Genomic DNA, 26,451 nt, shown 5'->3' with positions numbered 1-26,451 from the left:
ATGTACACACCTGCAAATTACATACACACGAAATATATCATTTTTGAGAAGGTATCTTGCTATGTAGCCTGGGTTGGCCTTGAACTCACAATCCTCCTTTCCTGGCTTGCTGCTGGGATGAGTTTGCATAACCTTCACTACCTTTGGTTGTCATGATCATTCCCTCCCCCCGTCCCCTTCCATAGAGATCCACAGATGAAAAAAAATGTCTTTAGAACAACATTCTGTCACTCCACAGTCAGATGGGATAAATCACTTTTTAAAAAAAAGTAGTGCTACAATTAATTTTTGTTATTCCATTTTGCACATTTTGCACATTTGTGTTAAGAATGTTGCAAAATGCCCCCTCTTAGCGTGCGTTGCCTGAAACCACGTGAAAGCCATTGCTAGTGCCAAGAACACTGAATGACTGACTGTTTACTACTCTTGGGAGTGACCTGAATCATTATGCATTTTAAAACAGAATAACGACATATTTTTATCTTCCAATTACCTTGAAAAAAAGTTACAAAAATATAGCTCAGGATTCTATTTCTCTAGCTTCTCTTACACTTTCATCATGGAGGGTGATGGCAGAGATTGTTATCCATTCTAAGTACCGTGCTCCATTCTTCAAGTTGGGTACATGTTCTGTATACTCCATGTTTTCCAGTGAATTACTACCCCCCACAAATACAGCACATGACCAAAAGGAAAAGAATGGATCCCATCTTCCTCCCCAGTCTGTGCCTCTTAAGACAGTACAGAAACTAAAAGATGGCCTGCCTTTTCAGCATAGACATCAGCAAATACAACCAATTTATGTGATGCTTGTGAGTTTGTATTTTCACAATTTACAGTTTGAGGAATATTGAGACCCCTCAACCAATAGACATAGTATGTCTGCTATGAGATAATTATTAAATTACTGTTCTAAAGAGATCTTCAGAGAGGTACGCTTCCTTAACCTGAAGATCATTACATAATGCTAAGGATGGCACACCAATCAGTTCAGTTACAAGATTTTCTAAATCCCATAGTCTAGCGTCTACTGTTAGATTTAAGAACAACATTTTCAATTAGAACAGTAGCAGAAGGGCTTCAACACCCACCAAGAAATGTTCAAGAGGAAAGGACAGGAGCCAGTGCTCAATCAGTACAGCACTTACCTAGCATGCACAAAACCCTGGACTCAATACCGAGAACCGCATGTACTGGGTATATACCCTGCTGCTGTCTCGTCATAGGCAGGTGGTGGTAATAAGATCAGAAGGCCAAGGCTAGCCTGGCATACATGAGACAAAGCCTTTCAGGTTAGTCTCCCTTAGAATCTAAAGGCATGATGACTGGGTAGTGTTGGTAGAAATTCACACTTATTCTTGTCCTCAACTGAACTTTGAGGCACAGGCTCTTGTCATTTGTCACTTGTCGTGGAAACGTTTCTTTGTGGTTTGAGTTGGTCAGCCATCTTCCAGAGAAGTTATTCCTGCCATTTGAAGCTATTTTGTAAGGATTTGTTCCAGAAGTTCAAGCCCCAGTATGGTTCATCTCTGATGTAGGTCCCTTTGGGGGCTCGACATAGCACACAGCATCATAAAGGGAGAAGAGACATGTGACATAATACAAAGACTAATGGCCCAGCAGACACCACGTGTGTCTTCCTCAATCGGTCCCCACTTTAGTTTTTGAGACGGGGTCTCTCTCTCTGAACCTTCTGCTCACTGTCTTGATAGGGCTAGTGTAGCTGGTCGGCAGGTGAACACAATCAAAATACGCTGGATGAAATTCCCAAAGAACTAATAAAATGATGCAGACATAAGCCCTTCAAGTCCTCGTGTTTGCTTAACGAGGCAGGTACTTTGACAACTGAACCACCTTCTCGGTCCCTCCTCTTGAGACCTTTATAGAGCTAAACCCAACGAAGCCATTTAGTGCAGATACTCTTTTCCCCAAGCTGGGGTGGAAATCCCAAGCCGTAAGCAAGCTAGGTCATGAGTGTCACTGAGCTAAAACCTCATCTCCTGCCCATTCCAGTTAGAATAGCTTGGTGTTTCTGTAGCCAATGGATGTAAAAGTCAGCATATATGGCACACCTTTAATTGAAAAATACACTTCAAAAATTCTCTATGTAATCATTTCTACTATAATTCAGACTGGGCTGTATCAGTTTATTAAGGCGTCTCTGGGGAGTAGGATTCAGAATTTTGAGAACAGATAGCTGAAATTTCCTAAGTTCCCATGACCATCATTACATGAAAACCACATACAGGCCTAAAAATACAAATTCAGGGTTGGAAAGATGGTTCAATGACTGAGATCATTGGCTGACTTGCCAGAGGACCTGAGTTCAATTCCCAGCACCCACATAGCAGCTCACAACCATCTGTAACTCCAGCCCCAGGGATCCAACACCGCTTTCTGACCTCTGTGGGCACCAGAAACTCACATGGTGCACAGACATGCATACATGAAAACATCATCTATCCTCACAAAAATGAAAATAAATCTTAAAAAATACAAACATACAATTCATAGTCAGGCAATTTCCTCCTGTAATGGGACTGCAAATGGTTTATTTCCCTCTACAAGCTCATATTCTAAGCTTTCCATCATAAATAGTTAAGCTTCCACATGCTTTGCAAAACCAAGTCTTTCCATCTCCCATAGAATAAACTCCAAATACCTCACCTAGAGAGTTAAGGGCTTCCAAGCTCGCCTTCACACAATTTTGTTTTCATATTTCTTTATTGCCCTTTTCATTTCAATGAGAAGGAACTGCTCTCTGGTTTTCAGAGGGGGCCTAACTTTTAACTTTTTCTTTTCCAGTTGGGAATCATACCCAAAGCCCCCTGCATGCTAAGCAAGTTTTCTGCCACTATTATTTCTCTAGATAGATAATGTTTTAACTCCTGAGATTTCCCCAAGTCCTCATCATTGTATAAACTCATTTTGCTAACAGCTTTTGCTGCTTTATCTATTTTTAAACACTTTCTATTTAACTCCTATGTCTTATAGAACTATTGTGTAAGGAACATATATATATATATATATGTATACATATATATATATATTATTTTATATATCGATCCCAGTTCCTTCTCCCTCCCATCCCCCCCCCACTCCTCAGGGAGGGTGAGGCCTTCCAGGAGGGGGTCAACAAAACCTTTTAAGTCATTTGGAGTAGGGACTAGGCCCTCCCTCCTATCTCTAGGCTAAGAGAGTATCCCTCCATGGGGAATGTGCTCCCAAAGACCTTTCCTGCACCAGGGATACATCCTAGTTCCACCATCAGAGGTCCCTTAGACTGCCCAGGCCTTGTAACTAAGCATGTTCAGGCAGTCTGAGTCAGTATAATGCTGGTTTCCCAGCTATCTATCAGTCTGGGGATCCATGAACTGCCCCTTGTTCAGGTCAGCTGTCTCTGTTCTGTAGCCTGATATTGACCCCTTTTCTTATCACTCCTCCCTCTCTGCATCTGGATTCCAGGAGTTTAGCTATGGGTGTCTGCTTCTGTTTCCATCAGCTACTAGATGAGGGCTCCATGATGGAGGATAAGTTAGTCATCAATCTCATTATCAGGGAAGGGCATTTAAGGTAGCCTTTCCACTGTTGCTCAGATTGTTAGATGGGGTCATCCTTGTAGGTCTCTACATTTCTCTAGAGTCAGTTTTCTCTTCCAACCTATAATGGCTCCCTGTGTTATGGTATCTCTCTCTCTCTCTCTCTCTCTGCTCTTGTCTATTCATCCCCTGACTCAATCTTCCTAGTCCCACATGATCTCCTCTCCTCCCCTTCTCTTTCTCCTAGCTCTCTCTTTACTCACTGCCCCCCCCAATATGCTCAGGAGATCTTTTCCCTTTCCCCTTCTGTAAGGGACCCTTAGGTTCCTCCTTGTATCCTAGTTTCTCTGGCGGGGAACACCTCTTCTTAACTGTAGCCTTTTTTTCCATCATTCTTTCATTTCTTTCTTCCTCTGCTTTTTATTTCCAATTTTAAAAGTGAAATTAAACTATTATCTTTAATTAATTTTGTTACTCCCCATCCCCTAAATTTCTTTCAAATTTTTGTCAACCAATGTGAGCTCTTAGTCTGGGTATTTTGAAGCACTTCAGATTTGGATACTTGATAAATTAGTGTAGAGCTGCACGATTTTATCTGCTCACCAGAGCAAGGATTCCACACGATCGTGACAGGCTAGTCAGGAAGGTGTATGACCAACAGGAAGCGGAACCGAAGGCCTATCAGATAAGATGCTGCTAGAAACAGCTGCAACTTCTGTAGAACAGTTTCGCTTCAGGCCTCTGCTCACTCGGGGGCCAGATTTATTACACTAGCAGCCATCAGATCCTTGCATGTGATTGTTCTGTGGGGCCATCATTCCCATTTATGTGTTGGAACTATACGTTTTTCCTGGTGTTCACATGTTCCTCTACATTCAAAATATTGATTCATTCTTTCTCCTACCCCTTCCTCCCCTCCCTCCCTTCCTGACTTCCTTTTCCCCTTCCTCCTTCCTGTCTTTCTTCCTTTCCCCTCCTTCCTGACTTCCCTTTCTCCTCCCTCCCCCTTCCACTTAGTTTATTTTATCTATTGCTTTTCAGTAATGAAATACGTTTTTATATTCAAGCAACAGAGTACAACCTGACTGTAAGAAAAGTAGCTGGTCCTATGCTTTTAGTTTGAATAGTCAGAAGACATACAAATACACTCTTGAACTTCTTCTGTGGAAATAAAGCTTTCAAAAATGTAATTCTTGGAAAGTCAGTGGGATGGCTCGGGTGATGAAGGTGCTGAGCCCCCTACCCCGAGTTTCTTCCCTGGGTCCACATGGTAAGAGGAAAGGACTGACCCCCAAACCTTGTTCTCTGACCTCTGCACACATGCCATGGTGTAGACCTCTGGCAGTACCTGTGGGAACACAAGGAAACACACACAGTAAATGAATTAACTTATCTTTAGAAAGACTTAAAAACCAGTTACTAAAATAAGAGCATTTATAGGCTCTGAGAATTCAGAATTGTCTGCAGGATTTATACATTGTTTTTCTATGTGCTTTTCATTCGCGATTAATATATTAATTGACGTCTAAGCAATATTTCAGGTGTGTATTTTATGCCCAGTACTATACTAAGTACTAGGAATACAGAATCAAATGAGTCAAGAAACCTAGTGCAAATTATGACGGACAGATACATAAACCATGGCACCACAGTCGATTTGAAAAACGCACTCATAGAAACGGACATAGAGCTCCACTGGGAAGTGAGGGATGATGGCTGGGACCTGAAATGATTGCTCAGGGAAGTCTCAAGCTGTTCATAAAGATAAAAGCATCCTGTTACATTGTTGGGGAATAATCTTTCTGTATAATGTGAAGATTTGCTACCCTGATTGGTTTAATAAATAGCTGAACAGCCAATAGCTAGTCAGGGTTTTAGGGGCAGAGAAGCCGATGGGAAGAAGGCAAAGCCCCGGCTCGGCATGGAGGAAGCAGGGAAGCAGCATGGGGAGTACGCACGAGTGGGGACGGGTAAGTAAGACGTTGGGAACAAGCCGAGCCATGCAGCAAGTCTTCATAGTTAATAAGAAGGCTGCATGGGGTTTGTGGGGGGAGGGAGGGGGAGATGGCTGGCAGGATAGAAAAACCCATCTCATTGCACATCACCAGTTTTTGTTGTTTGTTTAATTTCAAGGACAATGTGACCGTTTTGCCAATCACATGCGTAAAAGTGAGAGTATAAGCACATATCTTTCAGACCTCTCTCTAAACTCTAAATACACTAACACATATTTTAGTGATAATCTCAGAGAAAACAATATGAAACAAAACCAAAGCCATTCACCTAGGAGGAATATGGCCGCCACGACTCTCTCTCTCTCTCTCTCTCTCTCTCTCTCTCGTCTTTTGTGTCTCTCACTCTCTCTGCCTGGGTCTCCCTCCTGAATGTCACACCCTCTAAAGGTCTGCCGCCAACCCCGGCCTTTGTCCTCACATCAGCACGGACCAATATTTCTCTCTTTTTTCAATCAAGATAAGTACACAGATTTTGTTCCCTCTAAGGAACAGAGACATAGAACTCTGCGTTTGGGAGGCCTCTAACAAGAACTTGGAGTAGAAACTGATGCCTCGCTGTGGTGTGATGTGTCATCCTCTGCCGACTGGCTGTCAGATGTCTATCTCCCATCTCAAGCATTGGCAGTCTAACTCTCAGAAGAGTGACCCCGTCTTTCCCCCACTGGAAAAATAATTGGCACAAAAATTACCCGTGAAAGTAGGGCAAAGGGCGGGAGCTCACAACGCCTCTACTCATGAAACACCTCTGTGCACAATAACCATTAACCCGGTTCTCACCTCCAGCACAGTGCGCACCTTAGCAAGCAAATGGCCTACCACAAGCAAGCAAAAGGAGATCAATGTACAGTGACGGGTAAGACTGGGGGGATGGGCAGGAAAAGGGGCCAGGGAAACGTTTAACAAAAACGTCTACAAAAATGTTTAAGGTCAGCCAGACATTGGTGGCCTTTAATCCCAGCACTCGGGAGGCAGAGGCAGGCGGATCTCTGCGAGTTCAAGGCCAGCCTGGTCTGCAGAGCAAGTTCCAGGACAGCCTCCAAAGCAATACAGAAAAATCCTGCCCCCGCCACAAGAAAATGTTTAAGGTCTTCATTACAATCATCCGTCATATACCAACAATATGAGCAGGGCTCTACTTGAAAGGAAAAGGAGAGGCAGGGAGAGGAGAAAAGGGAGAGGGAGAGCAGGGAGACAAACGGAGAGGAGAGACTAGAGAGAGGGAGAAAGGGAACATTAAAGAGAAGCATGAGCAAAGAATCAGGTGTGTTTGTCAGCTTCAGATCACCCACTAATTCGAATCTAAGGAAAAAAGAAAACTGCTAACAAAAAGAAGTGGTATTTCAGCCCAGTAAATAACCTCAGTTCTAAGAGCCTTGTGGGAATGCTGCTACGGGCCCACCATCTTTCCACAGGTGGGGACAACCCCTCAAATGATTAGCTTCTTTGTGTCATATTCTCTTTGCTCTTCCCTTCCCACGAGTTCTCCCTTCTTAATCATCATCAAATGTGGGGTTCAGCGTGGTTGACACTTGCCTTTAATTCTGATACTTGGAAGGCAGGGGTGGATGGATCTCTGTGAGTTCAAGGCCAGCCTAGTCTCCATAGTGAGTTTCAGGTCAGGGCTACACAGTGAGATTCTGTCTTAATCAGTCAATCAGTAAATAAATCAGTGGTGGGTTTAAAAAAACTTTTTTGAAAAGGTTGTTTTTTTGTTCCTTCAGATTTCCTTCTGAATATTCCATCCCGTGTGTGTGTGTGTGTGTGTGTGTGTGTGTGTGTGTGTGTGTGTATGTAGTGACATCATACATAGGCTGTGGTGACATACAGCATGTGATGTAGCTATATGGGTATATATTTCCCTTAGCCACATCTCATCGTGTTTAGTTTTGGCTTCTAGACATTCTGCGCAACTAGGACTTTTTACCAAGTTAGTCTACTTCTATCCGAGTCACAAGCGTTCCTGTGTCTGAACTATAATTAAGTTTTCCAAATTAAAAAAAAAAAAGGCCCAGTTTTCTCTCCTGCCAGGCAGGAAACATTTCCTGGAGATTAATCACTGTTTTGCCTTGCAAAATTCAGAAGGTTCAGAGAACTTGGTACAGAAGGTTGTAACACCCTGCTTTGACTTTGGGTCTTTGGAAACAGTCCCACTTGGGTGGAAGCAACGATGACTCAGTTTGCGGGTGATCTCTGCAAGCACTGTCCCTCTATAAAACTTGGGCTCAGGCCGGTGGATGCACAAGGAGGTAGACAGAGAACACACAGCGAAGGCCGCACAGGGACGAGGAAAGCTGGCGGAGATGAAGAGCCTCCCGGTCCTGCTGTGCCTGTGTGCAGCAGCTTGCTCGTCCTATCCTCTACATGGTGGTAGTGCAAGGGGTGGAGATACCGACATGGAGCTTCTTCAGGTAAGCTGGCCTCCAGGCTCTTTGGAAGGGCACAGCTTTGCATTCTGGAGGCTGGTTCTGACTGCCTGTGTACGGGTGATTCCACGGTGCGGGAACCTTAGGAGATACTGGGTCTCAATATCACACGATTCTCTCTTTTGTATAGAAGGAACAGAGGCCAGGAGTGCTGGGCGACACTTCCAAGGTCACACAGCATGGCAGCAGATGCAGCCTTAACTCCAGAGGAGCAGCAGCGTCCAGGGGAAGGGCGTGGAGTGCGCCTTGCTTCGCACCACCCTTTAGAGCTGGAGTCCACTGCAGTTTAGAAAAATATTAATTGTGTTAGTGCAGGAGAGGCTTGCCTAATTTTTCCCTAGCAAGCCACATTCTGTGAAAAGTGGAAAATTGAGGACAAATATTCTCATAAATGCATATGTATTTCTTTTAGTTCTCACTGCACCAAATACTTGTGAATTTCTCCTCGTTTCCATTGCTTTAATGGCAAACAGAGACATCGTGTTTCAAAAGTAAAGCAAGGAAGAAGCTATCGCTGACAAATTAAATGAAGTGTTATGCTTATGATTTCAGCGAATGAGAAAAATAGGTCTAAGAGACTAAGAAAAGTCAAGCCACTGTCCGGCTTGGTGCTCCCAGCCTGTGATCCCAGGACTTGGGTCCTAGATGCAAGGAGGTCATGAATTCAGGGGGTTCCTTGGTTAGATAGTAAGATCCTGGAATGAATGAATGGATGGATGGATGGATGGATGGATGAAATGAAGGTGTATGGCTACACACATTTACTATAAATAGCAATAGCTAAAAAAAAAATCAGAATTGTGACTTAAGAGTGGCATTGATTCCATTAGAAATACTTGGAAAACTACTATGGCCTTGCAAGAGGTGTAAAGCAGTTCGTTAAGAACAAGGACAGTAGTCCCATTGTCAAAAAAATCCAAGAAATGCAGAAGTTCCTCGGGCTGGAGATGACAGGGAAGCTGGACTCCAGCACTATGGATGTGATGCTCAAGCCCAGGTGTGGCGTCCCCGATGTTGGTGCCTTCAGCACCTTTCCAGGTTCACCGAAGTGGAAGGAAAACCACCTCACCTACAGGTAAGGAACGGCTCCAACGTTTCCAGTGTTAAGCTGTCAGAGGCATCGCGCGCCACACATGGCCCTCTTCCACTTTTCTCATGCAGGATTGTGAATTATACGCCAGATCTACCGAAAGAGAGTGTGGACTCTGCCATTGAGAAGGCGTTGAAAGTCTGGGAGGAGGTGACCCCACTCAAGTTCTCCAGGCGCTGGGAAGGAGAGGCTGACATAATGATCTCCTTCGCAGCTGGAGGTAAAAACACAAGAACTGCCTGAAACACACATTGCCCAGTGGTGTTTTACTGAAAAAGGGGGTCCTAATTGGTGCAGGTGTGTGTGTGTGTGTGTGTGTGTGTGTGTGTGTGTGTATGCATTGCATGTATGTATATGTATATATGTGTATGTATGTATGCACACATACATATGCATACATGCATACATACATCTTCTCCCTTCAGAACATGGAGACTTCATTCCTTTTGATGGGCCCGGATTAGTCTTGGCTCACGCATACGCACCCGGGCTGGGGATTAATGGAGATGCTCACTTTGATGATGATGAACAGTGGACAGAGGACACAACAGGTAAGTGCTCTGCTTCACAGCATGACTTAGGTTCCTTTCTGTTCATGTTTAGGGAAATTTTCATAATCAGCCACACTAATGCTAAAGTGAATTCTGGACTCTAGTGGAATACATTTTTTGTTTTAAACATTATTTAGTGTATTTTCAGATGTCTAAAAAGCATTTCTTTTCCTAGTACGTGCAACATAAAATATATCACTAAATGTTTGACCTGTCCAACTTGGGTGTGATGGTTTTTGTTTTATCTTATATATCTTGTTGTTATCCCTTAGAAGCTCATTCTTCTCCAATGAGAAACAGAAAGGGAGAGGATCTGCATGTGATGGGGGTGGGGACTGGGAGGAGCAGAGGGAATAGAAAGTCTAATCAGAACATATTGTGTGAGAAGAGAATCTATTCTCAGTACAGGGGAAAAACCTCTGAATTTTTAGCAGTTGTGGGTCTTGTGTGACCTGCAAGCTACTATAACCAAACTGCCTAATGGTATCAAATGGTAGATATTCGGGCAGCAATAGGGTACCACATCCACTTTTCCTTTTACCTTTCAGACTGAAGCCAAAATTAAACTTCAGAAGTCTGAGATTTTTGTCTTATTAAGTTCACCGTTTTGTGTCTTCTGGCTAAGATGAATTTTTATCAATTCCTGAAAGAGAAGAACTCTTTCTGAAGTACAACAACCAAACTGTCTAGGCAGAAGATTTCTTAGCTCTTATCTTCGGGGATTGACTGCGTTTTCAAAAACTTGGCTGAAATAAATAGTATTGCCTTTGAGACAGAACCGGATTCATAATGAAAACATAAACTGGCATCTGTTGGAAATACAAATCCAGCTTTTGCACTGAATAAAGTTCATGTTTTATAGAATTAGCACCCCCCCACCCTGCCAGAGGACCCTTATGCAAAATGAGAATGTCCTCTGGCCCACAAAATCCACAGCAGATATTTCGGAAATTTCTGCCGGTCATAATCTCCTCACACACCCTGATCTCTGCACTGAAGGCATTCTTGCACACAACTCTAATGAGAATAGTGTGAATACAGTTAGAATCCAAGATCTCATTTATGACAACCACCTAGGCATGTTATGTTTAAAACCAATTTTACAAACCCTATGACATCTCTGTCCTTAGTCATCTTTTGGCACTTGGTATGTAGAAGGATGATGAATCTGTAAAATAACGTAGGCAAAATCCAATAGAAAGAACAGGTTCAGGTTCTTTAAGGGTTTGGAATTGAGATGATACTACTCTGAGATTAGTTAGCTGGTACTGAATTTGCAAACGCTAACCACTTGCTGGAGTATTCTTAGCTTTTCCTGGACAAAGGAAGAGAGAGAGAGCTCTGGTATGCTAAACAATAAGTAATAGTCTCAATTTCTAACAATGAGTGAGACCTGCTGTTCAGACAGTTTGAGGCCAAAGAAAGGGGCTGCTGGATGAGTCTGGGGGCTTTAGACTGATCTCAAGCACAAGTTTTAAAGTATGCTTGTTTTCCTGCCAAGTGTAGGATCAGTCTATTGTTCAATGAGACAGCAAACCAGGTGATTACAAGTCTGTGTGTTTTCAGGAAGTAAATAAATGCTGTGCCAGCTGGCTTATATGATGTAGATGTAGGATAAGTATGATTTCTTCCATAGGGACCAACTTGTTCCTGGTTGCTGCTCATGAACTTGGCCACTCGCTGGGTCTCTTTCACTCAGCCAAGCCTGAAGCATTGATGTACCCAGTCTACAAGTTCTCCGCAGACCTGGCCCGCTTTCGTCTCTCTCAAGACGATGTGGATGGCATCCAGTCCCTCTATGGTGAGCAACACTGGAAAAAAAAAAAAGAGTCCTTAAGGCCGTTGTGTTGTTACATAAGTATCTGGGATTAAATCCAGGGTCCTTGAGAGTGTTTGCGAACCACAGATTTGACAGGCAGGCCATGTTTCTCCTAACGTTTCCTCCTTTAACCTGTTCCCCTTAGGACCTCCCACAGCATCCCCTGCTGTCCCCGTGGTACCCACCAAAGCTAACTCTCTGGAACCTGAGTCATCACTGACGTGTAGTCCTGCTTTGTCCTTTGACGCAGTCAGCACCCTTCGGGGAGAATTCCTGTTTTTTAAAGACAGGTCAGACCAAAGGACCCTAAGTTGCTATTTATTTTTGGTGAAAAATGCTTAGAAAGTGCAAGAATCAGGAAAAACAGTAGATATACGCATCTTAAAGACAAACTCTGGAGCCTGGAATCTCTCAGATCTGGCAATGACCTTTCCACGTCTCTAAGGTCGTCAAGTTCATTTTTGAAGCCAGATAGTTTGATTCTTGTCATAGAAGTTTTGTTCCCAGATGTTCTAGGCACAGGCTGCTGCTGCAAAAAACAATGATCCTCGGAGGCAGAGTTCTATCTTTACTTTCTTCCAAAATGATGCTAGGAGAAGCTTCAGGTTTTATTGGCTCACACACTGCTCAGCAAGTATGCCTGGGAGAAAACATGCATCTACACGGAAGGGAGCTGAGAAGTCCCCCCATCTCCTCTCCTCACGAAGTCCGTCCCCACCTCTCCTCAGATAAGCAGTCTGGATATTCCGAGAGGCCCAGACTGGCCGGAAGCTGCCGTGCTTTCGCCTCTTTCCAAGTGCTAGGACTCCAGGCTGAGCCACCATATCCTACTTCAAGACCTCTTGTGTGTCCTAGATTTTTTTTCCTGTGAACGTACAAGGACATATTTATACATCACACCCATGCACACGCACACGCGCACACACCTCTCACTCACTGTCCATCTTTTTGGGAATTGTGGGTGATACTTTAATTATTAATTACACACTGTTTCACGTGTATTACATGTACTTAAAGCTTATGCTGAACTAATTAATTGACATGGTGAAGAACTTTGCTTTACAGATTGCTCTGGAAATCTATGACAGGAAATCTGTTGCAGTCCTCCCGAGGGAGAGTTTGTGTGTGGGGGGTGGAGGTGGGGGGGAGCTAGAGGATGAGAGAACATTGGGTGAATTGGTACAGGGGGATAATACATTAAAGATAAAAGGCTGTTTTCCAAATGCTATGTTTTTCTTTTACATCTATTTTTTAGGTATTTTTGGCGACAATCGTTAAGGACCCCTGAGCCTGGCTTTTATTTGATCTCTTCATTTTGGCCATCGCTCCCTTCCAGCATGGATGCGGCATATGAGGTTACTAACAGAGACACTGTTTTCATATTTAAAGGTGATTATTCCACAACCTTGCTTCAACTCAGTGAAACAAGCCTTCTGTTGGGAAAACTGAACAGGGCTTTACTATGTCAAATTCTGTGCAATTAAAAAATAGCTAAAGGTAATAAAGAAACACATAAAATCAACCATTTATTTATAGTTAAAAAGTGAATTCAGGCCAGGTGGTCCCCACCTGGTGCACGCCCTTAATCTCTGCACTTGGGAGGCAGAGGCAGGAGGATCTCTGTGAGTTTGAGACCAGCCTGGTCTACAAGACCTCATTCCAGGACAGCCCCCAAAGCCAAGAGAAACCCTGTCTTGAACAAACCAATAAATAAAATAAATGAATAAATAGAAAGTGAACTCAGGGAGATACAGTGACTGGGTTGAAAATTCCCTCATTGGACCGTTGCTCATTGTTCCCAGCTGGGCGTTTTTGTTGACTGACCATCATAGAGCTAAGGTCTAAATCCATTTGCCACCAACAGACAAGGTGCTAAGAACGTATTTCCAAAATTGCTTGGCATCTTCCTGGACTTTTAACACGACTGATGTTTCTGCTGCTGTTTTGTTGTTGTACAGGGGATCAGTTCTGGGCTGTCCGAGGTCACGAGGAGCAAGCGGGTTACCCTAAAAGCATCCATACTTTGGGTCTCCCCACAACTGTTGGGAAGATTGATGCCGCTGTCTCTGATAAGGAGAAGAAGAAGACATACTTCTTTGTAGAGGACCAATACTGGAGGTGAGATGCTGTGAGGATGGCTTTGTGAAGAGACCGACTTCAGAACTGCTTTCTCCCTCTGAGGAAGCACTTCGACCACACCCTGATCCTCATTCTTCTTCCTGGGCGAGGACCGGGGTTCTGACAACTGTTGGAGGGCTTGGAAACCCACACAGAGGCTTTGACAGCTGTGGGGAGGGCTTGGAAACACAGGCATTTCTTAAGTGTTGTTTAGATCGTGCCACACACACACACACACACACACACACACACACACACACACACACCTCGTGTAGAGCGCCTCTTCTCTACCTGCTCCATCCTGCACATACTTCAAGCTCAGGCTTAATTCCCTCCACCTTCATGAAGTCTTTCTGTCTTCAAGTTCATCTGGCCTTCGTGTCCTTATGGAGCCCACCCCATGCCTCAGTCTATTGTTCCCTTCCCAGTGCCCCAAAGCTCTCGTTGTCTCCCGTGCGTGCATCCATCTTGTCTTCCTCATAAGGACTTCAGCTGGGCTCATACGCTGCTAACCTCTGCCTGGCTGGAAATGAGACGCAACCGCCGACCAGTTTCACGGTTTGCACTCGGGACCCCTCACAGGCTACCAGTCCAGATGTTGAGACATCAGGGCAGACCCTCCGGTGTGCAGCCCATTGCCAAAACCACATATATTATACTTTGCTTCTCATTCAGTCCCTTTTCCTAGAAAACTTCAGAGTACAGGGTAGGGCAAGGACCTACTTATGGTGGTAAGGGATAGCCTACTTATGGTGGTAAACAGGAAAGCCTATTTTTCATTTTTAATATTCAACCCAAAATGTGTTTTATTATTTTATGTGTATGAGCAATGTGTGTGTGTGTGTGTGTGTGTGTGTGTGTGTGTGTGTGTGTGCTCACTGTGCACCACATTCATACAGTGTCCTTGGAGGTAGAAAAGTGCATAGAATTCCTCTAGAACTGGAGTTACAGATGGGTGTGAGTCACCATGTAATTGCTAGGGACCTAACCTGGAACCTTTGTAAAAGCAGACAGCTGAGCCATCACTCCAGCCCCAAATATTCCATTTCTATTTATGAGGGTACATATGTGTGAGAATGTGTACATAGGCATGCTGGTGCCCACAGCAGCCAGAAGAGGGGACCCCAGATCCTCCGATGCTAGAGTTACAGGCAGGTGGCTGTCATGGGAAAGAACAGAGGAAGTGCTCATTACACTAAGGCATCTCTGTAGCCATGGTAATTATATTTCTGATCAGTAACTCAATCCACACATTCACGTGTTTGCGTACTTATATGCATATGTATGTATACATGGTTGTACATTCACGCGCTCATGCACTTGTGGTTGAAAGATGAAGGTTCTCTTGGCCAGGCTTCAGAAGAACGGTAACAAACAGCATTGCTGTAGTAGGAGACTGTTGTGTTCCTACAGTTTTTAAGAGCTAAGTTTTACCTTATTAGAAACACATGGCATTAAATAAAACTTGACATTTATGCAGGGAACTTGGAAAGGTCACTGGAGTTGCACAAGCGCACCAGTTTGGGGAGCATGCCTTCCGTGCACCGCTGAGCTGCTGTGCTTTTCTTTTGTGCAGATTTGATGAAAAGAAACAATCCATGGAGCCCGGATTTCCCAGGAAGATAGCTGCAGACTTCCCTGGCGTGGACTCGAAGGTGGATGCCGTCTTTGAGGCATTTGGTAAGGGGCCGCTTACTCTGTTGGCAACAGGCCTTGGAATGCTCTGTAGCATGAGAAGACTTAATAACAAAGTTAAAAAGAAAAAATATCAGTACTCACTGATCTCCCAAGCATTTCAACTCTTTTGCTTTTGTAGCAATCACGGTTCTCCTTCAGGTGAGCAGTTTTGACTGCTGAAGCTGATTAACGTGAACTCTTTTATCATACACACATGTGGAAGACCACAGTGCCCGCAGTCGCTCCTCACATTGAGGGCTCTTGCGTTTCTTGCTCCATGTTATTACAAAGCTGCCCTGGGTGGTGGCACCCGGTTTCAGGCCGATTTGCCTTCTGCACCCCATCCGTTTCCACTATTCAGCTACAGGCTTTCTCTGTCTTTCCGGACTCGGTTAATGACTGGCAACATTGGTTCCTTGGAAATATTCATCTTTCCATGTACTGGAGCTTAAAAGAATGTTGTTTCCTATGCAAGAGTAAGATGGTGATCTTGCCGACACAGAGTGCCGTATCTGCAGAGTGTGGCGATTAAAAATCAGTCTTATGGCCAGAAAGAGCCTTTGGACTAGAAGATGATGAAGGGGAGGAGAGGGGCTGGGAAGGAAGAAAATAAATCATAGTTTCAAACAAGCAGGGACCTTTTCTGATTGGAAACACAGACCCCCTGCTGTATGCTTCCCTCCCTGGCAAATACACCGAGACAAATGTTTGCATCTGCCTAAACCTCAACTGGTTTATGGGAAAGATGGATTAGATAGCTTTACTTCACAGAGCTCTTTTCCAGCCAAAGTTTTAAAAATAGTAGTTCTGTTAAATGCTTAACATTGTCCCTGGCACAGACTAAAAACTACAGAGACATTCTGTGCTGTTTTTGTTGTTTTCTCAGATGAGCAAGGATTTGAACACTCTAGGCAAGGGTTTAAACTCAGGACTTTGAATATTCTAGGCAAGGATTTGAACACACAACTTTGGATGCTCTAGGCAAGTGTCCTATCACTGAGTCACATCCCTGATTTTTTCTGTTTCCCATTCACCTCTTACTGAGTTTTCTGTCTCCCCAAATTTTTACTTAGAAGACAGTAGCTCACATTTCCTCTTGTCTTTATATGCAGGATTTTTCTATTTCTTCAGTGGATCTTCACAGCTGGAGTTTGACCCAAATGCAAAGAAAGTGAGCCACGTATTGAAGAGTAACAGTTGGTTTAATTGTTAGAAGAGATTTGAGGAAGGCCTGGCATATTCCAACTGAAGTTCATTGACAGTTCTTTATCTTTGTGAACTGAGGGCTTCCTCTCCTCTATGTGCTGTGGCAGAAACAGATGGAGGCTGTCGATCTCACCAGCCAGCCCGAGTTGTCACAGGGCATCGCGAAGCACTACTTAGCTTGCACATCGTCACATGAAGAAAATGAGGTCACTCCTGGGCAACAAACAAGTGACAGTATGTATCTATGTAGATGATTTCCTTTTATTTAATAAAGATGATGGATCATTTATTTAATCATGGACTTTTGCCTGCTGATTTCCAGAACAAGGATTCAGCATCTGGGGCATTGATGGACTGAGCAATGCACAGCTTGAGATGCTGGGCCACTGGAGATAGATATTCACTGTCTCCACCACTGAGCTTGCTCATAAAGTAAATGTACCAGTCACTCACCTAACACACCCCTACAAACCCCACCTAGATTTCATATGTCTTTGTCATACCTAATGGAAAAAGCCAGGGGCGAGTCTCATTATAGGGCTGGCTATAAATGCAATGAATCCTACACTCATAGTAAACAATCTAGTTTGAATGGCTCATTTTACAGTGAGGGAATCAAACCTATCCCTTTAACTTACATATTCCCCAGTACTGTCCTTCTCTGCCTCCACCATCAACTTCCCTCAAATCTACCAGGTGTACACATGAAAACATCATCCTGTGCTCATTTTGTATCTGTGTGTGCCTTGAGGTGAATGTCCATTTGCAAAGAACAATTGTAAAACAGGGTTCTCATTCCTCAGAAGCACTTGAAGCTCAATGCCTAAATATGCAGTGGGTGCTTACACACCCTTACACTAGCCATCCGTTAGAAAGTAATTTATTCATCATGTTCGGTGTGACAGGCATTGCGCTAGACTGGAGACACAGAAACCTGAAAATATGAACACAATTCCGGTCTTCATTGGGGTTATTATAATTATCGCTAAAATCCAACAAAGATACACATGTCATCACTAATATGATGAAGCACTTAGGTGAAGGAGTTATAAAAGAAATCACGCTTTTGTGTATACTTCTAGAAGGCTTTCTCGGAACTGTGCACTTTCAGGGAGATATTTGAGAATATTTGAGGCTGTTGGAACCCCAAAATAGAACCAGCTGTAGTGGGAGCGTTGGTAAATGAGAAGGCGGCCTTGGCCATAAACAGAAGAAAATTCTAAGCAGACTACAGAGGCAGTCGGCATCGCGGAAGAACTTTAGAACCTGGTGTGACCTGGGCCCTGGGCCCTTTGCCTTCACTCACTATCTCCATTCCATCCTGGAGAGTTTACATTCAGGCTGGCCCTAAAGGCTCCAGGATGGCTTAGTGCCTATTGCCTTGGGCATGTTTGGTCCTGGAAAGTCCAGTCTTCTGTGTTTACAGGAAGTGAGGCGTGCCTGAGCCACAGGTTAGGAGGAAGGAAAGCAGATGCTAATGATCTGGAGAGGAATTAGGGATAAACCAAGAGAAGAAGCAATTTGACACAGGTGAGATGAGGGCCCAGCCCTTTACATATAATACATGCATCTGTATCCATGTCAAGAAGGGGGGATACAATACTGAGGCTTTTAAAAGAGTATTGATAAGTCATGACACTTGGTATATAGCTCCCTGCCCTCTCCTGAACACTGGGTTTTTTCTGTTTCACAGTGCTTGAGAAGTATATGAGAACTGACTTAAGAAACCCAACTTTTGATTAATTAAATTAATGGGAGTTGTCTAAATGTTTAGAAATACTACTACTGTCTTTTTAAGTCTGTCTACATAAAAGATTTGCACTATTTAAAAATTCATCCTCATTAAAATCATCATTATGATATGAATACTGATTAAATGTCACTTTTAATATAATTCAGGTACTTATTTTAATGCAATTCAAGTAACTAGGAATACTTTATATTTAATTATATTAGTCAAGTAAATATTAATAAAAATTAGTGCAAGAGATGGTACTTACATTTATGCAAGCATGCTGTGTAAGAAGCAGAATGGCATGGCTAGGAATGAACGTAAACCTTTTTATTTTGAGACAAGGTCTCACAAAGTAGCACTTACTGGTGTGCAATTCATTGTGTGGACCAGGCCGATCATGTATGTAAGATAATCTTGCTTCTGCCTTCCAAGAAGTGCTGAGATGGGAGGTGTACACCATCATACCTGGCCAAAGCTAATGTCTTGAGAACACCTCAGCACTGACTTTCAGGATTATGATAACAAAAAAACTATCAAGAAGTTTATAAAAACAAAGCCCCCAATGGACAGGAGAAAATCAAGCAAAGCTTTGGCATACAGAACTATTTCTATTTTAACAGAGAAAGGAAGCAGATCGTGTGTGTGTGTGTGTGTGTGTGTGTGTGTGTGTGTGTGTGTGTGACAGGCATTGTTCTAGCTGTCTTACAGTACAGATAGCCATTTTTCAGAAAGGCTGCACAGCTTGCTCAGGATATGTGGCTGTAAGGAGAGACTTGTCTGATGCTGGCTTGCCCCCACTCACTCAGATGCCTGCCTGCTTTGGCTGACTGACTGATCTGGAGAAGTGGTAAATAACAAAGCTGGTAGAATAAGGAGAGACTGACGGAGGTGAGCTGGAGAAAGACAGAGGAAGTGGTTGGTCCTCTGAAGCAAGTTGAGTTACAAGGTAGGGCAAGCGACCCTGGAGGTGTTCCAACCATGAGACTGTGGGTTACACCTCAGATTCAAACCTTAAGAATGAAAGCAGTTGGTGTGACCAAGAGTACAGGCCTCAAAAGCTGTGAACTTGGACTCTGCATCCTATGCGCCCCCCCCCCCAGAGTCAGATCATTTTCACAACAGGATGGTCCTCCTGGCTCTGTAGCCTGTTCTGTATATACAACTGGGACACATAGAACTTCAGCCAGTAGAGATAGGGAGAATTTGCAATACGTCCAGTGTTTGGGTTAATATTCTAGAAATCAGTCTCTTAATAGACCAAGAAAGCACTACAAGACAAGACAAAAACTACAAACAAGAAAATAGATTTAGGGCTAGGAGTCCCTCTGTTGACTAGGTTCTGTTGACTAAGACCTCATTGCAGGGCATATCTTAAAGGCTAGAAAACTTCCTGTGCTGTGTCTCTGATTGCATCATAAACAAGTTGTTAGCTAAGGTAGTGTTGTCCTCTCATAAGCAGAGTCCAGGACTGCAGACACTATCTAGTGAGTGGAAGAAGTCACACTCAGGATCATTTCAGTCATTTGGTCTTAGAAAAGTAAACAAACAAAAACAACCACAAGCATAAGGCCCTTTTCAGACAATCAAGCCTAGTAGGAAACATCCTTTAATATATGTATCTCTTAAGTATTTACTCATCCCTTATGCATTGATTTATTCAATGATTATTTTTAAAAATCTAGGGAGTTGATGTAAAAAAAAAATCCCAGTGGCAATTTGAGGACCTTTTGTAAGGAAATAAGGGCAATTATATCACAGCTTCCAGGAGAGTAGGGGAGACTCTGCAGGCCAGAGGGACAAGGTGGTTACATGGAGGCCTGAGGAAGTTAAGGGGATGCCCTAATGTCTTCAGACACTATTCCTGTTTGAGAATCCAATTTCTATGCCTAGAGAGGGCACATGCTTGTACTGCCATCACAAATACTTATGTTCAAATGACTCTGTCCCTTACCTGCTGTCACCTAGAACTTAGGGTCTGTGGACCATTTATATCTAAAAGGAAATCTTATGCAGCCATTTATAGGAATGGATAGATAGATGATAGATAGATAGATAGATAGATAGATAGATAGATAGATCAATAGAATAGAACCATCTTTCCCTACATGCCACTCCCTAACAAAACAGTATTAAATCATCAATATTTAAAAGTTTCTTGTTATCTCCCAAGCAAATTGGGAGCATGGAGGGAGGGGGAAAGGAGGGAGGGGGAAGAGGGGGGAAGAGGTAGGCATGACAGAGCAGGGAGATTGAGTTGGGGAAAGAATAGAGGAGAGCAAGAAAAGAGATGCCATTCTAGGTTTTAAGAGAAATCTGGCACTAGGGAAATGGCCAGAGACCTACAAGGATGACCCAACTAACAATCTAAGCAACAATGGAGAGGCTACCTTAAATGCCCTTCCCTGATAATGAGATTGATGACTACTTTATATGCCATCCTAGGGCCTTCATCTAGTAGCTGATGGAAGCCGACAGTCTTGGAATCTAGTCGCAGAGAGGGAGGAGTGATGAGCAAAGGGGTCAAGACCAGGCTACAGAAACCCACAGAGACAGCTGACCTGAACAAGGGGGAGTTCATGGACTTCAGTCTGATCACTGGGAAACCAGCATAGGACCAATCCAGATCCCCTAAATATGGTGTTAGTTAGGAGGACTGGGCAGTCTGTGGGGCCTCTGGTATTGGATCAGTATTTATCCCTAGTGTACGAATGGACTTTGGGAGCCCATTCCATTCTCTCAGCCTAAATACATCAGGGGGAGAGGGGGTCTTGGCCCTGCTCCAAATGATATGACAGACTTTGAAGACTCCACATGGAAGGCCTCACCCTCCCTGGGGAGCAGAAAGGGGATGGGATGGAGGTTGATGGAGGGGAACAGGGGAGGATGGGAGGATGGGGGAACTGGGATTGACATGTAAAACAAGCTTGTTTCAAATTTAAATTTAAAAAATATATATGAAAAAGTAAAAGTTTCTTGTTAAAGACCATGTCAACACATGTAGTAGAAAACAGAGAAGGAGGAGAAGAAGCAGCTCAAATGAACTAATAATGTTCAAAAGGCTGGTCTAAAAAACTAAGTCTAAAAAAATAAGACCCAAGTTGAAATTCAAAGACCGAATTTACTATGGAAAACACAAACCATTTTGAGGCCTCTCATAAGGTATCCAGCATGGAAATCACAGCCAAGGAAATCACAGACTCACTTGCCTGTGTAGAAAGAGCTGGGAGTCAAGATGGTACAGTTACCCTCGGGAAAAGTCCTTTTAGGCATGTCCTTCTCCTCGGGGACAACAGGCAGAAAGTGAAATGTCTATAACATTATACCCAAAATAGGCAGTGGGGGAGGAAGATTCTACTAGAAGAAGAGAAACTAATGCTGATATAAAGGACAAATGGGGTTTTAACTTATTTTTATCTTCCTGTAAACCATACCAATTCTAGGCATTGCTAAACTTCATTTTATTGAATCTCTCAATTTATTAGTTATTGTTCTCAAATAAACACACAGCAGCCCACAACTTACCTGTGGATATTAATGTTCTGCTGTGAATAGCTATCTGAGATTGGCTACTTACCCAAAGTTAATTCACAATTCTTTTGTTATTTTTGGAAGAAATTGAATAAAATGATACTTTAAGCTTCCAGTTTCCAACCCCTGTTTGCACTTGGACAGGTCATGAAATGTCTTCAGGTTTCTGTTAATGGTTTTGGGATTGGACCAGGAGAAAACAGTGACCTTGCTGAAGAAGGTGGGTCATACAGGGCATGGGCAATGCCCATCAGCGAGCTTCCATTTCTATCAGGGGACAGGTGGGCAAAGGTGCTTCCTGTGTGAGCCATGTTACATTAGTTTGATCCCCAGAATCCATGAAAAGGTGAAGGAAAGAGCCTACTCCACAGGATGACTTCTGACCACACATGTGAGCCATGCTTCATACATAAACAATAGTAATAGTAAGAACTTTTCTTTTTTGCTTTTCAAGACAGGGTTTTCCTGTCTTGATGTCCTGGAACTTTCTCTGTAGACCAGGCTGGCCTCCAACTCACAGAGATCCACCTACTTCTGCCTCAGAGTAGTGGGATTAAAGGCATGTGCCACTACCATGTCCAAGTAAGCTGGTTTTCTAAAAATGGTTTTCAGTGTTTCGTTTAAGTAAAGGATAGTAGTTTATAAAAATTTAGAAGCTTCTGTACTGTATAACACATGGATTCCTGCAAGATCAGAGATTTTCTGAGCCTCTTTGAGGATCACACTGTGTACAATTGTTGCCTCCCTAAACCCTGAAGGTCACATTATCCTCTCTCAAGTGAGTTTAGTAGCCCATATTTTCTAGGGCTAAAGAAGACTTCGTATTCTATCTCAAGATCCAGCTCTGGGACACATGCCCAATGGACTCTACATGCTACCACACAGACAATTACTTATCCATATTCATTGCTGCTTTTTTCATAATAGCCTGAGAGTGGACATAGCTTAGCTGCCCATCAACAGGTGAACTGACACAGTATCTTCACACAAGGAATATTACCCAGCTGTTAAAAAATTATGAAAGTCAAGAGTAAATGGGTACAGTAAGGAAAAAACCACCCTGAATGAGATAACCCAGATCCCAAAAGACACATATGGCAGATTCTGGCTTATATGTGGATGCTATCTTTTAACACTATCTGAATAACCACAGAGGTTAGGTGTAGAGTAAGGAACTATTGGAGAAGGAAGGATCTCCCAAGGAAGGGGAAATAGAAAATACAGCGAGAGATAAGTAGAAGGGTTCCTGGATTGGGAGGGTTAAACTGGGAGAGGAAGGGAAGAGAAATATGGGGAAGAACTGTAAACAACAGGGTATCTGAGAAGCCACACAAAAACCTACTGCATTAAAGTCTTTTAAAATATACATGGGAGCCAGGCATTGGTGGTGCACACTTTTGATCCCAACACTCTGGAGGCAGAGGCAGACAGATCTCTGAGAGTTTGAGAGAAGTCGAGGGGGTGCCTTCCTAGGGCCTTCCCTCCTACTGATTAGTGTTCATGGTATTGGAAGGTAGCCTGCACACTACCAGAGGAGAAAGATGAACACCATCCCAGCTGCAAACCATGTGGTCTACGGCGGCGGCCCGTTTGCATGGTATAATAGTGGTACAAAGCATTGTGGGGGTGGCCAGTAAGTATCTGATTGGATTTCATGCCAGCTCCATGAGATGGAGTGCATGCCTGATACTGCTTGTGTGGCTAAGAACCTGAGACTAGATAGGTCATGGGCCTAGGAGAAAAGCAGATACTACTGTTCGGCTAAAGGAACACAGCAGTAAAATTCGTAACGACCTTCTGCTGTACCCACAGGACAGAGTCTCACTCAGTCTCAGTCATCATCGTCAGAGAAACTTAAGCTTTCAGTAGACAGGACTTAATATAAAGATACATAACTGGAAAACATGCAGAGAATTGGGGACTTTGGAACACTTCGTTCTAACTGGCATGGCTCCATCAAATCCCTCCCCCCAGGGTCCAGGGAACTATGCGGAAGAGGAAGCACAGATCGTGAAAGCCAGAGGGGATGGATGGGTGACTCTGAGGAAACAATACCCTCCAGTCACAGCAGGGCTGACGCACAGACGGACTCAGACTGACAGCATGCACAGGACCTGCACAGGTCCAAAACAGACGGGGTCCCAGAGATGGGATGAGAAGTGGACACAAGCTCTCATCACCAACCAAGAAACTATCCAGTTGATAACTGCTCCAGAAGGAAAAGTTAGTCTCTCCAAGGAAGTCTCACTAGGGACACACACTCAAAGCAGGCCCCATGCCCAGCAGTAGATGACAAACACAAAATGAACTCCATAGTTCCTTACTGGTCTTCTGCTTATACATATTATGGTTTCCGATTTTATATTTTTATGGTATGTGTGTGTGTGTATGTATGTGGTATGTATGTTGTGTGTGTGTGTGTGTATGTATGTGTATGTGTGGTGTCTCTTGATATTTGTTTCTTTTTCTTTCTTTTTGTTTGTTAGTTTTTTCATTTTGTTTTATCCTTGTTTGTCTTTATTTTTCTGTCTGTTTTTTTAAGAGCGAGAGTTGGAATTGGAAGGCTGGGATGGTGGGTAGAACAGGAACCCATGTTCAGAATATATTCTATGAAAATAACTATTTTACACAGAATGTAAAATAAAAAGAGTATGCACGGAGTGCCAGCCCCCTTACCTGGTGAAGCACAGTCTGTGCCTCTCTGTTGATGACCGTTTTCAGTGTCCTGGCCTAGGCTGCAGCCATTGCACTGAAGTCTTCCTCATGCCCACCTACCCTGCATCCAAAGCCCACACGGAGGTTTCTGTTTCTGGGAGACCTTCTCCAAGTCTCATCCTGGCTGTTTGACTCCCATATTACCCCTCTTAGATGAGGGAGCTGTGGTTAAATGACTACAGAGCAAATGAATACTTCACATCAATACAAGATCCATTAGAGCATCATTTATGGATAAGATATTGGCTGTGCAGAGAGAACAGACCTTCTCAAGGTGAGACTACCCGGAGAATACTGACTTTGGTACCATGGGGAAGGTGGGCGATGCCGTGAGGGCTGAAGTAAGGGAGTAGAGCTTCTCCACGGAAATTACAGGAGAAGAGGCACCCAAGGAGACAACCCATCTCTCTGACAGGGAGACAGATGCCATGACGCAGCACCCACTTCAATGTTACATGAAACATGAGTCTTTTGGTACACAGTGAACCTTGTGTATTGCTATACAAGAGAGGCTCTGTGTGACTTTCTGAATGGATGAACATATAAATTTGGGCATGAATGTGTGTGTATGTAGTGTGAACATGTGTCCCCTGGCTCAATTATGCACATATATACAGGCATGTGAATATACACCCCCCACATACCATACACCATACACCCATACACACCCCACACATACACCATACATATACATGCACACATACCACACACACCTAATACACACACATGCCACACACACTACACATACATACTACAAATACCATTCACTCATATAACATATACACACCACACACACCATACACACATATTACACACACCACACACATACACATATAACACATACTCACCACCCACACACACCATGCACACACCATATACACATACCACAAATACTACACACACACACACATACCACATGCACCATACACACACACCACACACACATCTTATACATACATATACACATACCACACAGACTATACACACACACCACATACTCATACTACACGCACCATACACACATACTACACATACCACACAATATACATAAAACACATACATACCACATACACACACTCCATATACATACATATACACATATTATACACACATACCACACACATATTATGCATACCAAAACACATACCACACAATACACATATAACACACACATACCACAAACACACCATATATACACATATACACATACCACACACACACATTACACATACCACACACATATACTGTGCATACCATATACGCATACCATACATACCATACACATACACTACACACCATACACACATATATACCACACCACACACACAAATACCACACGCACACTAAATACACCCAATATACACAACTTATAAACACACCATACACACACATACATACACACCATACACATACATACCACACACACCACACACATACATACCACACACACACACATAACACACACATATCATACACACACACACACCAAGTATATCACATACACACAATATATACACACACCACACACACATAACACACACATATCACACACACACACACACACACACACACACGGCCTTGGAGCATGCTATTGGAGTATGCTGGGTCTATGTGTTTAACAGGCCTGGCCTTTTCAAAAAAAACGATGGACGTGAATTGGAAAAAACATTTATTTAATTGGCGAAGGACATCTCTTTTCCCAATGTCCTCTTTGATGTATTACTGGGATTACGGCACCAAACCTGCCCAAAGAATCTGCTAGGGGTCACAGTTTTGATTTCCCAGGCTCTTTGCTGCAGATGAAGAGGATGTTGTGAGTCATAAGTAACACAGCCTCTGGCTTTCTAGAAGTGCAAGAAGTCCCTATATAAAGATGGAGTTTCCTGCATGGGAGGGAGCCATTGGTGGTCTGCCCAGAGAAAAGGGACACCATGCCTAGCCTTCCTTTGCTGTTGCTTCTTTGGGGCACCAGCTCTTATGCCTTTCCTGTGTTTCAAGACGGATACCAGCAAGATGAGGAGACTGCCTGGGTAAT

At 43.4% G+C, this 26,451-nt stretch overlaps 1 protein-coding gene across 1 annotated transcript; it reads left to right on the top strand.

Annotated features, from left to right (window-relative positions):
- The first annotated feature begins 5,460 nt into the window (after nt 1-5,460).
- Nucleotides 5,461-16,603, top strand: LOC127233235 (stromelysin-1). Its single transcript, XM_051199627.1, has 11 exons — nt 5,461-5,509; nt 7,781-7,962; nt 8,808-9,052; nt 9,139-9,287; nt 9,493-9,618; nt 11,255-11,419; nt 11,583-11,727; nt 12,693-12,826; nt 13,396-13,555; nt 15,132-15,235; nt 16,345-16,603. Exons 1-11 carry the CDS (start codon nt 5,461-5,463, stop codon nt 16,443-16,445), a joined length of 1,560 nt encoding a protein of 519 aa, XP_051055584.1. The 3' UTR covers nt 16,446-16,603.
- The last annotated feature ends 9,848 nt before the right edge of the window (nt 16,604-26,451 follow it).

This window comes from Phodopus roborovskii, unplaced genomic scaffold (genome assembly GCF_943737965.1).
Source record: "Phodopus roborovskii unplaced genomic scaffold, PHOROB, whole genome shotgun sequence".
Taxonomy (NCBI): Eukaryota; Metazoa; Chordata; class Mammalia; order Rodentia; family Cricetidae; genus Phodopus; species Phodopus roborovskii.
The sequence above is the reverse complement of the archived record's forward strand: the minus strand, read 5'-3'. Positions and strand labels throughout refer to the sequence as shown.